The following is a 14,920-nucleotide window of genomic DNA, read 5'->3' as shown; positions in this document are numbered from 1 at the left end:
CAGAAATGCAGTAGAAATCTTGAGTCGCTGCCTGACAGCTGTAGTCAAATGGCTAAAAGCTAATAAATTGAAACTGAACCCAGACAAGATACATATGATGCTTGTTGGAAAGGCAGAGATCTTGCAGGACACTGTACTCCCCACTCTCAATGGAGAGTTCATCTGACCATTGCAGATTCAGTTAAGAGCCTAGGGGTTATACGGGACCCAGCACTACTGCTATAAAAACAAAACAGTTAAGACAGTTGCAAAGGTGCTTTCTACAACCTCAATCTAACCCCTACCTGAACACGGCCAATCTGGCCACCTGGATCCATGCCATGATAATATTGAGACTTGACTACTGTAATGTACTGTAAGTCTTCTCTCTAAGTTAACTCAGAGGGTCCAGTTGGTGCAGAATACTGCAGCTCGGTTATTATCAGGAGCTTAGGGAAGAGGGTTGGATACTTTATATATTTTAAAATGATGGCTCATGGTTCAGATCTTACAGCCTACAATCAATGAGGAATCTGGGGAAGAACACAGGAGAATGCATACAAGTCTAACATGTACTTCCAGTTTCAGCATGCACAAGGATTCTGTGGGGTTGACTGAACAGGCATAAGAGAAGGATGTACAATGCAAATACAGTTTTGGTTCAGTTAGTTTAAAGGAAATAATCATTCTGAAGGTTCTACCACAAGCATCCCAAAGTTGAATGCACATCACTATTTTCAGGTTTTAGAAAGGGTGAGAACCTATACAACTTAAAACCTCTTGAGGCAAAAATACTAATATTTTGGAAACGAGAAATCACCAGGAAACAAGCAAGACCCAGCAGTTCAGAGGACCATTTTGTCTTTCCTTGGAGCTCATTAACTGTGTCTCTGAGGTGCAGAGTTTTGCACAAGAAGTCAAGCTGTGAATGGCATTGGCCTGTTACAAAAATAGGACACAACATCCATGTGACAAGGTTAATTTTCCACTCATATAGAAGCAGTATAGAAATCTAGTAAAGCATTATGTTCTTCTTTTCAAAGATTTTTTACTGCCTTGGGTTTTGAATTTCTATGATTTCCAGTTTTCTTTGCTGAAGGTCAACTCAAATTGTAAACAGCTCCCTGAAGCCATGCACTTTTTCTCCCTCAGACTGCAGGGGAAAATCCAAGTTCAATCAACATAGGTTCCCAGAGCAGGTTTGGTTTTGTTTTAAAAAGACAAAAAAAAATGACTGTCTATTGAAGTTGACAACCATCTTTGAATTCCTCTCAACTCAAAATCTCCTATTATGTATGCATTTCTTCATTACATGAAGTTATCCGAATGAGGGCCTGTTAAGTGTTTGTGTATGCCATCAAGTTTCTTCTGACTTAGGATGACCCTATGAATGAAAGACCTCCAAAACATCCTATCATTAACTGCCCTGCTCAGATCTTGCAAACTGGAGGGCGTGGCTTCATTGAGTCAAACCATCACATTTTGAGTCTTCCTCTTTTCCTACTGTCTTCAACTTTTCCTAGCATTATTGACTTTTCTAGAGAGTTAAATGTTTGCCTCTTGATAAAGCATCTGGTGGACTTTGAACAGAGTCCCACCTGGATATTTTAAGCTTAAGGGATGGTTGTTCCTATTCTAAGGGTTCCTATCAATGTGTGTAGGGATGTATTCATGAGGAACCTAAATTTGTATGAAGAAGAAATCCAGGTGTGTCTTACAATAGTGGTGGGGTTACCAGGAACTTGAAAATGTGTAACCTTACAGTACCTGCCCTGTTCATAGCTGGCCTTGCACCTTTTAGAGCACTCAGTCTTTTTCCTCCAAAAGGAACATACTGCTGGGATGAAGGCAAGCTTTCGGTTTTAAGGAGTTGCCTTCTGTGTTTGTCACGTAGAATTGAATGTACGGTCTTCAAAAAGTCCTTCCTATGTTCTGGGGAACTGAAAAGGAAAAAAAATAATTTGAGACAGGCACCAAGCTAACAACAAAGTTTGTGGTCATAATTTATTTAATTTAGCTTAAATTGATGCTTACTAGAGGTGGGCACGGACTGGGAAAACCCACAGGCCATGGGTCCATGGTGTTTCACAGACCATGAACTTTTCACAATCCAGCCCAAGTTTGCGAACCGACCAGTTCTTCAGTCCGGGCCGCTGGGAGCGCTCTAATCCCCCCCTTGCACCAGCTGATTGGCAGGCCACCAGTCAGCTGGAGCAAGGGAGGGAGTTAAATGTTAAAGTGCTCCTGGCACCAGTTGCCAATGGTGCCGGGAGCACTCTAACCCCCCTCCCTCCAACTGACTGGACGGCTGCCAGTCAGCTGGAGCAAGGGAGGGGGATTTAAACGTTAAAGTGCTCCTGGTGCAGCTGGCAAATGGCACCAGGAGGCTTTAATGGACCACGGACCAATGAACCAGCAAAAAGTCTGTGGATCCATGGAAAATGGGCACCCCACGACCCACCGGTTTGCAAATGCTGATCCGGCCTGGTCCGTGCAAAATTTTGGTCCGTTTTCTGATCCATACCCACTTCTAATGCTTACAGCATTAATTGAATCTCCCTTCAAAACAAATGCATGTCACTATTCTGATTTATTACACTGGGAACAATAGCTTCATGTCAGAGGCATGATGTGATCCCATATCCACATCCTCCTTTTTATCGACATTAACCATTAGTGTCTTTCAAAGAGATAATCATTATTAAATATCGGCACTCTCTTACCTGCAACAAAGGTGGAATGACCTCTCCGGCCTGCCTTCAGATTCTGATTTCACATGAACTATCTCACAGACAGAATTAGTCTCTGCATCTAGAAATACAGAGAAGAATATTTTTATAATAAATGCAATTTCAAGCTGTTCAGTATTTACTAAAATATATCAGCATAGTAAATGAAGATTTTTCAAAAATAACCTGATATTATGACCATTATTTTAGTGAACTCAAGCATCGCATTATATAGAAACACTGCTGCATGGCGCGGTCTCTCATAATATGGGAGACTCATAATATGTGAAAATGTCATGTTGGGCAAATCAGTCTCATCATATGGAGCACCTCCATCCATACTGCACATTCTTGGTACAAAGACTTTCCACACTGTGATGCTATTTCACATGGTAAGCAGCTCTGAAGGCAATGATATTCAGGTACTGTTAAATACACGAACATTCTTGGGATAGATAACTTTGTGCTTCTACACTGCTAACAACAACCATAAAGCAATTACAATAGTGTAATTGGATAAGCTCTGCCAGAATGCTGCTTCCATTACTTTCAGGTTGACTTTGTATAGTGCCCTCATTCAAGTCACAGTGAAGTCAACACTAATGCTTGAAAGACTGTTGCCACAGGAAGATAAGCATCTTTCCTGCAAACTCAAGTATATAATTATGTCTGCATTTAAAACATAGCTAAAGGAACTTAGCTAAAGGAAGCCTGCAACAAATGATCCTGGAATTATCTCTTTACTACCTGATAGCAGAAAGTCATATTGAGTTCTCATACCACTGCACAGAGCATAGGGCTTCACTACCACTCTGCTGGTTGTTTTGCAGTTTCATGCTGCTTCTCTGCTTTATGCTGGATGTCCAGCTGCTCAGTAAGATTCAAAGCAGTAACCCTGCTATGCCCCATGCAGTGCATGCTAGTAGTTCATATTAAGAAAACACTTATCTAAGTATCTCTGAACCAATCTCGTTATTCTTCAGGACAATATCTTCTGAAGCTTAGGGTAGGATAACAGCATTTCCTGAGACTTGAAGTGCAGAACTATGCAAGTCTGTATTACATTCAGACAACGATCAGAAGAGCCTCAGTGACAACCCAAACAGGCTTCTGACTTACGTGTAAGAAACAGAATGTGGCAGTGTGCATCTAAACTAGCTGTTCGGTCAGTGCTGGTGCTACAGTGGTGTGAGATGTTTCATACTTTTAAGTGGGACTTACTACTTGAAACTGATTGTCATTTAATATGAAAAAATGTAAAAGCATTCCTGTCGCCATTACAAAAATAACCTGAAAAAGGGTTCTTCTTGACAAGATGACTAGAGTCATCAATAAAAACATTGTATTTGTGTGTGTACATTTTATACTTTGCTTATGAAGCTGTTAATATAAATCAATCTGGTTTATAAATATTTTTGCCATGGTGTTTCCGCTATCTGTGTTTTTGGTTTTGAATGCTGTTGTCCCTTTGTGATTGTCATTATTACGTTGTGGGTAGTGAGGGCTGGTATTGTGGCAGGGTTGTTGGGATTTTAAAATATCACTATTTATTCAACTGCTCCATAGGTAAAACAAATATTAGTTATAATAAAATTAACATTTAAAATTGTGAATTTGAACCAATATGCTTCCTGATTAAAATTATTAACTTAAAATTCATATGAAGGAACATTCAGTATAAAAACAATAACCTTCTAAATGTCAGCTAAAAGGGAGCCAACTGAACCAACTTTTTCAGGGAGTTCCGTAAAGGCAGTACAAGGGACAGGGGGCCATGTCCTGTAGCCACCCACTGAAATTGAGATGACAAAGACAATCACAAAACAGCCTCCTCTGAAGATTTAGATTTACAAGGATTCTTTCACATTACAAGGCCCAGATCCTATAAGGATTTTAACATGGAAATGGGCCCAGTAACAAAATAATCAACACAGATATTTTAGAATTGGTGTTCCAAGGTCTTCTGTCAAACCAAAAGATGTATATGAGCAACACAGAAAACAGACCCAAATAGAAATGAACAATTTCCCAACACTACCTGCACTTGCCAGTGCTCGAACTTGCAGAGCTTCCAGAGGTATCATGTGACGGAAACGAAATGGGTCTGAGTCTTCATAGATTGAAGCTCTATGTGATCCACCCTAGGTAAGAGTGGGGAAAGAATGAACAATGCTTGTAAAGCTGACTTTTCTTTTCACACTGGAGACTTGAGGAGGTTCAGGAAATGCCTATAAGAACATTTGCACTAGAAACACTGAAGCATAGTGTGGGAAGCAGAAAAACAGACAGAACTCTTCCCTGCTGGAATAGCAGCATATCCCTGCAAACTTCTCAAGAAAAAATATATTACTAAACATTACCAGCCCCCAAGCCCTCTGCCTTTCCTCTCTGCTGGACATTATACCTCTTATTTATTTATTCACTTTATTAATAGTCTGCCTTTCTCCAATGAGGACTCAAAGCAGCACACATTGCTCTCCATTTTCTTCTCACAACAACCATGTGAAGCAGGTTAGACTGAAAGAGTGTGACTGGTCCAAGATCATCCAGCAAGCTTCCATTGCAGAGCAGGGATTCAAACCTTGGCCTCCCAGATCCTAATCTGACACTCTTACCACTAATACCCCAGTGCATGTCAGAAGCTTTCTGGTTTATTTTGCAAGAACTGTTGCAAATATCAAGAATTTGGAATTAATAGTGACCCAGAGTCTCCAAAATACTGAACTCCATAACAGTTGTATTTTCACCTTTCGATTACTTATTACATCTGCAAAAGTAACGACAGCTGTCCAAACTGGCTTTGGCAAGTAATTTGTTGCAGAGCTTTTTAGTGCAATATGATTATGATGAATAGTCAACAAAAACAAAGGACTCTTTGCAGATGATCAGTTAGCTCTATTACTTGATGTTCTTTGAAGTTACATTCAGGTAGAGACAAAAATATCAGATATTTTCCCTTGAGTTGTTTTTAAAATCCAGTAATTCTACCTCAGTTTGGCAGATCTTTGCAGCAATGAGTACTGCATACTCTCCTACAGACTTCAGACTAATAGAGGAGTGGATTTCCCTCACCTTCATCCTCCACTTCTCTTTATGACCTTTTGACTGGAGGAGCAAGAGCTGCTGTATCCTCCTTTGTTGATTTCCTTTTGTCTTATGAAGGGCCTGGTCTGCCCTGGGGCCAGCCACTTTGGTGGCTCTGCCCTTCTGGAGTTCTCCTGAGATCTTAGTTCCTGTGGGAAGCTGTCACATTCATCTCAGCTGTGAATAGTCCCCTTGCTCCCCTACCAGAGGCTCAAGGCTGCCTCCCAGCAGGTTGCCAGGTAGCAGGCTGTTAAAGGCCAGTCACTGCAAACCACCAGGTGTTGCCTTAAAGGCATCATATGCATTGGTTGTTGGGGGTTTTCCGGGCTGTATTGCCGTGGTCTTGGCATTGTAGTTCCTGACGTTTCGCCAGCAGCTGTGGCTGGCATCTTCAGAGGTGTAGCACCAAAAGACAGAGATCTCTCAGTGTCTCTCAGCGACACTGAGAGATCTCTGTCTTTTGGTGCTACACCTCTGAAGATGCCAGCCACAGCTGCTGGCGAAACGTCAGGAACTACAATGCCAAGACCACGGCAATACAGCCCGGAAAACCCCCAACAACCATCGTTCTCCGGCCGTGAAAGCCTTCGACAATACATCATCATATGCATTGTTGACTGGAAACTGAGGGTGGATTCTTGAATCCCCTTGATGTTAATGAGCCCTGGGCTCCCTCAAGTCCCCAACAATTTTTTTTTAATGCTCTGATTTTTAAGAGTGAGATGCTGGTGCTTTCTGGTAACCATTCATGACAAAGACACAAAGTACTCCCCTCTCACCTCATTTTTTGTATCTGTTACAAGTTTAGAGGTGGGAAGGGGGGGTCAATTGCAAACACCAACAATTAGATTTTTATCATTTTTATTGTTGGAATTTTATTGCTTTTAGTCTTTTTAATTTAGTTGTTTTCTAAGCTGCTTCAAATGACAGGAGATATTATTAATGAACTCCCTCTACCAGTATCTTTTTTTATGTACTCAAAGCAGACTAACTCTAAATGTCATTGGTTCATCTATTACAAACTTACCAGCTTTTTCTTCTGTTTGGAACCATCTTTATACACAAGTACCACAGCAGTTTTGAATACTAGAAAAAACCAAAACACATAGAAAGTCAGTAATTTTTCCTCAACCTTCCACATACGAACAAGAGAGGGAATGTAGTGAAGTAGGAAACATAAAATGAACAGGGTTTCCAATAGTGGGGAAAGAAGGGACAAAACTGTGGGGGCCCTGGTTTCATGCCTAGTCCTGGATTGCCGGGCGAGGTACAACTAGGATGTGGCAATAAATTTACTTGCTGCTTTACTGAAGGGGAGAAAAGAGTGAGTATGGCTTTGGGACAGTCACTGTTTCTGAGCCTAATTTATCTCAGAGTGCTTTTGAGAACAAAATGGAAGTGGGACCCATGTACAGTGCTCTGAGTTCCTTGGAAGAAGGACAAAAAATGATGGGAAAAGGTACAGTGCACACAGAACAGCCAATTATTATCTTATCCATGCAAACAACAACTGATTTGTTTTCTTATGAAGTTTGAGTTCATTATAGATAGTGTGGGGGGGGATGCTGTGAGCCACTATGGAACCCAGAGAAAATCTTAATTTTGGGGCCTCATGATGGCACTCAGCATTCCCGGGACTATCCTCAATCTTCTCAGCAGAAAGACAGGTTCATTCACAAATACCCAAATGGCTATAGCCATTCCTCGAAACATCAGTCCCTTATGATACATCACAATATTCTAATTATAAATATTACTATATAAGAAAGTAAACAATGAAGTAAGAAAATTCTACGACTCTAACAGCTGGAATAATTCTACTCACTTGAATGAGATTACTCTCAAATAAATAGTTACAGAAAGCTGTTTATGTACTGTTTCATTGTATTTGTCTAGTACATTGTTTATCCAAATTACAATATTATATTAAATACTATTTTGGCTATTTAAATGGTTCTAAAACAAGAATGTTAGCTTCAATTATTTTAAAGAAAAACCTGATTTTAGCAAATTATTTCACAGGAACACTTGGCAATTTTTAGCAGAATTTCTCAGCCACCCCCAAAACAGAGTATTATGGTATATGAAGACTAACAGAAGTATTGTGGCATGCATCTGATGACATGGGCACCTGTTCATAAAGATAGGCACTATAATAAATCTTCTTGCATTAAAATGCCATAAATTTCATGTTTTGTCTTTGCTTAACAGATACACATGGTTACTTCCCTGGACTCTTCAGCTCAACTAGAGCAGATCCTTACTCTTCATATGATTCCCTTATTAAAAAGACATTTGGGATTAAATGAGCTGATGATTTGTGTTCACTACAGTCAAACGGTGTAAGCTACATGCCATCCATGATCAGCCTATCCACATCTCTCCACCTATCTGGACTGCAAATGAGAAATCTTGAGTAATTCATTCCACAGCACAGCAAGAACAACCTTGTTCAGGGAAGTCTCATTTCATACCACATTCAGTACAGCACTGACCTGGAAAGAAAGGAACTTCCCTACAAGCATGCCCTGAAAACAACTGCTTACATACATTATTTAAGTACTCGGTGAAACAATATCTGCTTTCTTCTGGAGGAAAACTCACGTACCAAACGCTGCTAATTCAGGTTCCTTCTTCCACTTCCCAAGGGATGCAGGAGGGTTAAGCCAGATTACTGTGGTATGCAAAAGCAAGTCTCCCATAGAAAGATCTGCAACCTGCCAGAGACAGAAAGGTCATGCTTAGGAAAAACATTGCTTTAATAAAGCTTTGAAACTGAATTCAAACAGAGAGTACTTCATTGGGGATTTAAAAGAAAATATTACCAGTATGTTTCAGACCTAAGCAGAGGACCCCAACTCCAGTCAAGTCAAAGGGGATGCTGGGAGGGAAGTCAGCTACTATGGAATGTACAGACAGCTTTAAAGTTGATGGTGTCTAGGTTTAAAGAGTCTTGTGGTCTTTTTACATTACGTTTTGATAAACAAATGACTGATACGGCTAAAGTGTTTCCCCACCCCCCATCTCCATCTTTTGCATTTTGTAGACAGAGCTGATCTTTCCATGCTAATCTACCACTAATATCCAGACATGACTACTTCAATGCACTAAAACAGGGCTGCCCTTGAAGACCACTCAGAAGCCTCAGCTAATGCATAACATGATTGATTGCATTGGTTTACAGGGACTGGGCCTTAAGCCTGTATTTAACCTGTGTTATAGCAATTGCATAGGCATCTGATTTGCCACCAGGCTCAAGCCTGATATTAAACTTTAAGCATTTCATGGCCTGGGGGGCTCACATATTGAAAGGCCGCCACTTTCCAAATGAGCCCACCCTGCTGTTGAGACTGGATTAACAGCATAACAGCATTTCCTGATAGTTCATTCTTGCCATGAGATTAAGTCAGTGATCGCATCTACTTTTTGGAATTTACTCCTTGCAGAATAGTAACTTCCCTACTTAGAATTATTTACTAGAGCAAAGTTACTTTCTCCCTGCAGAAGAGTAACTTCCCTGCTTAGTTTCTAGAGTGGCTGTAAAATTTTTACTTTTTCAGCAAGCTTTTACTTTGTAGGGAGTGTTTTCAGAAAGATTTTTTAATAGAAGTTTTAAACTAGGTTGTACTAAAGTCTGCTTCCTACATTCCTTAACCCTCCCAAGGGGGAAAAAAACCTGACTACACCACTTGGGAATTGGAGTCAAAATGGCCCCAACTTACAGCCCAAAAAATTGAAACTTGATAGTTCTCTCAATTATGGCATTAGCTACTAAGAAAAAAAATCAGGCCTCAAGAATAACATTCTTCAGCAATGCAGGACAAAGAAGTGTAAAATCTGGAATTGGGGGCCAAAAATACCCCTTGTTGAAAACATCAATTTTTTTACAGAAATGTAAATGGGGTAAAATTGACCCCTCCCCCACCACCACTTTTAAAGAACAAGACAATTTATTTTAAAGAAAGCATTTTTAACTGTTTTAACTGCTAGCCTTCTGGTAACCTGCCCTCAGGCTGCACCTGTTGGAGCTTTACAATTAAGAGCTCTTCCTGAATAACAAAGGGAAACAATCAGCTCAATGGGCAGAAGGCTAGGGGTTATCTAAAGTTCCAGGCTGAATGGCTCCTTCAAGTCTGGAAAATAAAAATAAGAATTGTGCCATTCAGACTTTCAGAGGATTGAATTAAAAACCTTTCTTTCTGTTCCTTTATTTAGACTTAGCTGCCCATGTGAATCAGATGCAAGAACACCTAACACTGCAGCATTTACCCAAAGATATGTCATGCTGAGTAATCCTGTGAGACTTAAGCAAGATCAAGCACTTGTGTGTCTGTTCCTATGAACACCAGCACTGCCAAATAAACAAAGCAGAGTAAAAGGTAGATCTCTTTAGAGAAGATTACATTCCTTCACTTGAACCTCACAGACCCAAAGCATTCATGCAGTGAGTATCTAAGTGTTAAACTAGACATGACAAGCAAGTTCTGGGGTCATTGCGACCCCCAATTCCAAAAGTAGCATAAAACCTCAAAGCCAAAAGTGCAATATTTTTACACAGCAAATGTCTATGGATATAAATTATGGATAGAAATTTTAGTTTTCTTTATTTGCTCCACTTTCCTATAAAATGGAGATAATAGGTGCTGGTTCATCTATTTATACATGGAAACAGTACTAAAATCATTATCATTATTTGTTGAGGTCACTAAAACCCCCATTTCCAATTATGCGAAGTACTTTCGCTTTCAAGTCAAGTCTATTGGGGGCCAGAATGACCTGATTTACGCTTTTGATGAACCTCAAACTTAAGAAAGGACATGTGGAAGGTAGAGAGGGATTTCAGGGCACTGGAGTTCATAGAGGAGAAAGCATAAAAGGAGACTGTTGTCTGCAGAAAGTTTTAAATGCATAAACCAATTTTTTTCCAATGACTTCTGGGGTCCAAATAACCCCTGTTTCCTTGGGAGGGTTAAAGTGACTATTAAAATCATCTCTACTTGTATGCAACACTTGCTTTTGGGGTAGGTCTCTATAAAAGTGAAATAAAATTTCTGATTACCAAATGCACGGAAGGAAATCAACAAAGGATCCCTGAAAACCACCATGACTTATTTGAGAGATTCCTGGACTCACAATTGGATTGATGCAGGAAGGCAATTCATATAGTCTGCTCTGTGTTCCTATGGATTTAGTGCTTGGTTTTACTTTCGACATTGCCTTTATAGTACTGATCAACAGAAAACTATTTAACCCCCTATATAATTTTTCAAACAAGGATTGTCCAGGCATTCCTGTTCAGCGTTCCAATCTGGAAGTCTTTCCCCACAGTCAGATTGTGATCCATTACAGAGAGGTTTATTCTGGCAACTTGGCAGTGAGAAAAAAATTGTCATATACCTCTTAAAAAAACAGGTTTATGGGTAAAGCCACAATGAGCTGTGGCTCAGATTAAATGCTGACTCATCTTCATTGTATGCAAAACATAGTTTCTAAACCATTTTTCAATTTATCTACCCATTCTATTTTCTGAGCTTATTTTTACAAGATTTCCTCTTCATTGCCATAATGATTACTCAGATTTTTGTGGAATTTGCTGTATTCCTTCCACACAAAAGACTTGTACCTCCCAGGATATGATTTCAGCTTTGTGAATTGGCTGCATCAAAAGTTGCACTTCGTATAAATAAGCAATGGTTTGGGCACCACGTTAAAATACTTTGCATGAAACTGTTTCCTAGTGATTGGCTATCAGGTGTGTTATAAAGGCCCCTTAAATTTGTACCCTTTATTTATTTTATAAAGTTCAAAATGTTTCTATGTAGTGGCTACAAACAGCTAAATGAATATTTTAGATAGTTACTGTTTAGATTTTGTAAGAACTAAAATAGTACTAGAAATACAGTTACACATAAATCACAAAGATCAATATATTTATCAACAGGAGAATTTTGTAAACTTTCAAAACAAATTCCCTACCTCTTTTTTGTCTCCTGTTTGTTCTGCAATAAGTTGGTCGAACACAGCACCGTATTCTTCATGGATTTTCTGCATTTCATTGATATGGCTGGCAACTTTGTTCATTGTTTTAATGGCCACTAAGAGAAAGGAAATGATTCAAAATGAAAGGGCCAATTTCTAAAACATAGAAAAATATAAAACTTCTTGTGGAGGATGAGAGGGCATACCTGCTAGGGATGTTTGAATATATATCATTTTGGCTCACTTCCCATTTGCCAGGGTTGATCAGGCAGCCAATAAACCAATAGGCTATTCAACTGTTCACAACCTGTTTGTGTGAATCTGCAGTGACAAGTTACTTGCAACCATCAAAAGCTGACTTCCAGCTGTTAAGAGATCAGCTGGGAATTGGCTCCTGGTCTCCTACAGTGGAAAATTCTGCTGTGCACCCAGCAATGTTTCTGCGGTGGCAATGGTGAATCAGGAGTAACTCCCAGCTGTATTGTTTGAAGGATAGCCACATATCTGAAAACTTGTATCAAGCATAATTTCATACCATCCTGGCAAGGACTGACTAAAACTCCACTGGTAATATTTATTAAATAGATTTAAATAAATTAATTCTTCCCAGATATTACAAATTGATTGACCTCCAATGGAAATGCAGGGATCCATTTTTATTGTAGCATGGAATGCTAGGGAAAGGGTTGGCAAAAAAAAAAATCAAACATTAAATTTTATTATTGCATAACCTACCATCAAGGTGATAATGTTCTTCACTCTCTGCATCAGTGAGGGCAAAGAGCTCTTTCAGCAGAAGAGGATACTTCAATATCCTCTGGATGGGTTTAATGAGGTAAGACTCTAATGTTGACGAGTGTTGTCGTCTAGGATTCTGAGCATCCAAGAATGCCTTAAATGCTGTATCCGTCCTGGCTAAATGATTACAAAAATTAAAAAACCTCTCAAGACATGATAAAAAGCTCAACTCTATTATATTTTAAAGACAGTATAGATTATTTATGCATGTACTGAATTTTATAGTTACTCATGGCAATGTATGACATATCAAGTGACAATCAAACCAAATACTTGATGAACTTTAAACTGTAGCCTAGACACACATAATTTATGAGACAATGGAGACTTCTTCACAAAGTGCATCAAGCAGAAAATTAAAAAAGCGAGTGTGCATGTGGGAAAGGACAGGAAAACAGGTGGAAATGAAGAAGATATGACATGGTAAAATTGGGTACAAGAATGTCTGTTTGATGATGGGCTTATAATGAAGTCATTTGTCATGCACTGGCTTGTCTAGAGGGGAAGGAAGTGGGCATGTGGGCTGTATTTCAGTCTTTCATGTGGAAGCCTTAAGAAAAGAGTTTGTCAGTGTACAGCCTCATGGACTATTTTGGGTAGTAACTAGAGATGGGCACGAACAGCAATACAAACAAAAAAAAGCCATGAACAGCCCAATCTGCTGTTTGCGAACAAGGTGTTCATGAGGACCCATTCTAAACGAACAGGTGGTCGTTGCAAGCCTCATTCATTGCTGTTCGTTGCTGTTCGTCAAGCCAGACAGTCTGGCAGCTGCAATCAATTCCCTTGGCAACTTAGGCAGGGATTGTCTGAACTCCTGCTGTTGCCCTGGAAACCCCAATCTAGCTTGATAGGCAGGCCTTCCTTTCAAGTGTGGAGCTCCAAATTTGTTACAACAAGGGAGCAAAGACCAGGGGAGATGGGGGCTCCCAGCTCTGACTTTGCAGACAGTGGAGAGAGAGAGAGACAGTTGCTGTTGGCATTTTGATAGAGAGAGTGCATTGGAGCTTGAATTTTCTTGTGTGTGGTGGAATAAGGATTTACCCCTTCAAGTTCCAGGGCTGCTGCCAGGCTCTGGGCCAAGCTATCATTTATTATTGGTACCTTTCCTGCTGCCTGCTCAGGTAAGTTTTCTGGGAGTGGTGTGGTATGGATCTACCCTTTCAAGTTCCAGGGCTGCTCCCTGGCTCTGGGGTGAAGCTATTATTTATTATTGGTACCTTTCCTGGTGCCTGTCAGGTCAGGCTTCTGGGATGGTGCAGTAGGGATCTTGACCAAACTTGGGTGATGGCTGGAGGAGAGCTTGCTGGCCCTCACAAACAGCCAACCACGAACATGTTCATGAACAAACTGAAACTAAGCTGGTCCCCTCTTCAGTCTGTCTCACTGCTGTTTCCTGTCAGGTATACAATACTATGATAAATAATGCTATGATATTTGATTATCAAAAGTGTATGACTTCTTAAAGGGCATGACTTAAACTCCTCAACACAGGAGCTTTCTTACAAAAAAAAACACCTGATGCCCAAGCTACCTGAATTATCATCCCCTTAACACTTGCCTGGCCGCACAGTATCAGCCTCTGTGTACCTCATCCACCATTTTAAGTATGTTTATTGGCAAAAAGAGAGGTGCCTCAGGAAACTTTACTGGGCTGGATCCTACAATAATTTCTCTTGACGGAAGGGACTTCCATCAGTGGAGTGGATCTTTCATGCCTCTTCCCTTCCTCTGCAGGCTGAAATACTTCCCAAAATATTACTCCTGTAGGGAAAAGGAGACCCTAAAGAACAGCATGAGGGCAAACTGGGGATATGGGAACGGGGAAAAGGACTAGCAAGATTTGTCCCTCTATTCGTGGAAATTTAGTGGATCCACCCATATGTTTCTTTCTTGTTCTCTCACTGTGTGCAAACACCACACACCAGGCAATCCAATGTGCAATTCCTCTTCTGCTTGTACTAGACACCATGAGGCTGTCTCCATGTCATCATCATAGACAGTCACTACAGAATTTATAGACAGTCACTATAGAATTTAAAAGTTCCTCTTTCACCCAATAAGCCATTCTTGTTAAAAATTATATCAACAGTATATATGCAACTATTCTGTAAAATAATTATATCTTATCATCATCATCATCATCATCATCATCATCATCATCATCATCATCCCGCCCTCCCCGCAAGTGGGCTCAGGGCAGGTTACAACAGAAGATAAAATATACAAGATAAAATCACAATAAATTAACACAGCTTTCTAATAAAACACCTGCTCACCATATAAAAACCATATAACATCTGACAGAGGTGGAGGTGTGGCTTAACCATGCGTGGTCACTCATATACAGA

General features: G+C 40.0%; 1 protein-coding gene across 3 annotated transcripts in view; it reads right to left on the bottom strand.

Annotated features, from left to right (window-relative positions):
- TIAM1 (TIAM Rac1 associated GEF 1) overlaps nt 1-14,920 on the bottom strand; it is a 116,003-nt gene that overhangs the window by 4,308 nt on the left and 96,775 nt on the right. For all 3 annotated transcript variants that reach the window (XM_054974621.1, XM_054974619.1, XM_054974622.1), the window contains 7 exons: nt 12,507-12,686; nt 11,769-11,887; nt 8,401-8,509; nt 6,820-6,878; nt 4,747-4,849; nt 2,703-2,790; nt 1,747-1,919 (listed from right to left, as the gene is read on the bottom strand). In XM_054974621.1, coding sequence (XP_054830596.1) covers nt 1,747-1,919; nt 2,703-2,790; nt 4,747-4,849; nt 6,820-6,878; nt 8,401-8,509; nt 11,769-11,887; nt 12,507-12,686 — 831 coding nt within the window. The remainder of the gene's footprint in view (nt 1-1,746; nt 1,920-2,702; nt 2,791-4,746; nt 4,850-6,819; nt 6,879-8,400; nt 8,510-11,768; nt 11,888-12,506; nt 12,687-14,920) is intronic.

This window comes from Eublepharis macularius, chromosome 3, assembly GCF_028583425.1.
Source record: "Eublepharis macularius isolate TG4126 chromosome 3, MPM_Emac_v1.0, whole genome shotgun sequence".
Lineage (NCBI taxonomy): Eukaryota > Metazoa > Chordata > Lepidosauria > Squamata > Eublepharidae > Eublepharis > Eublepharis macularius.
This window is presented reverse-complemented; position numbering and strand designations above follow the sequence as displayed.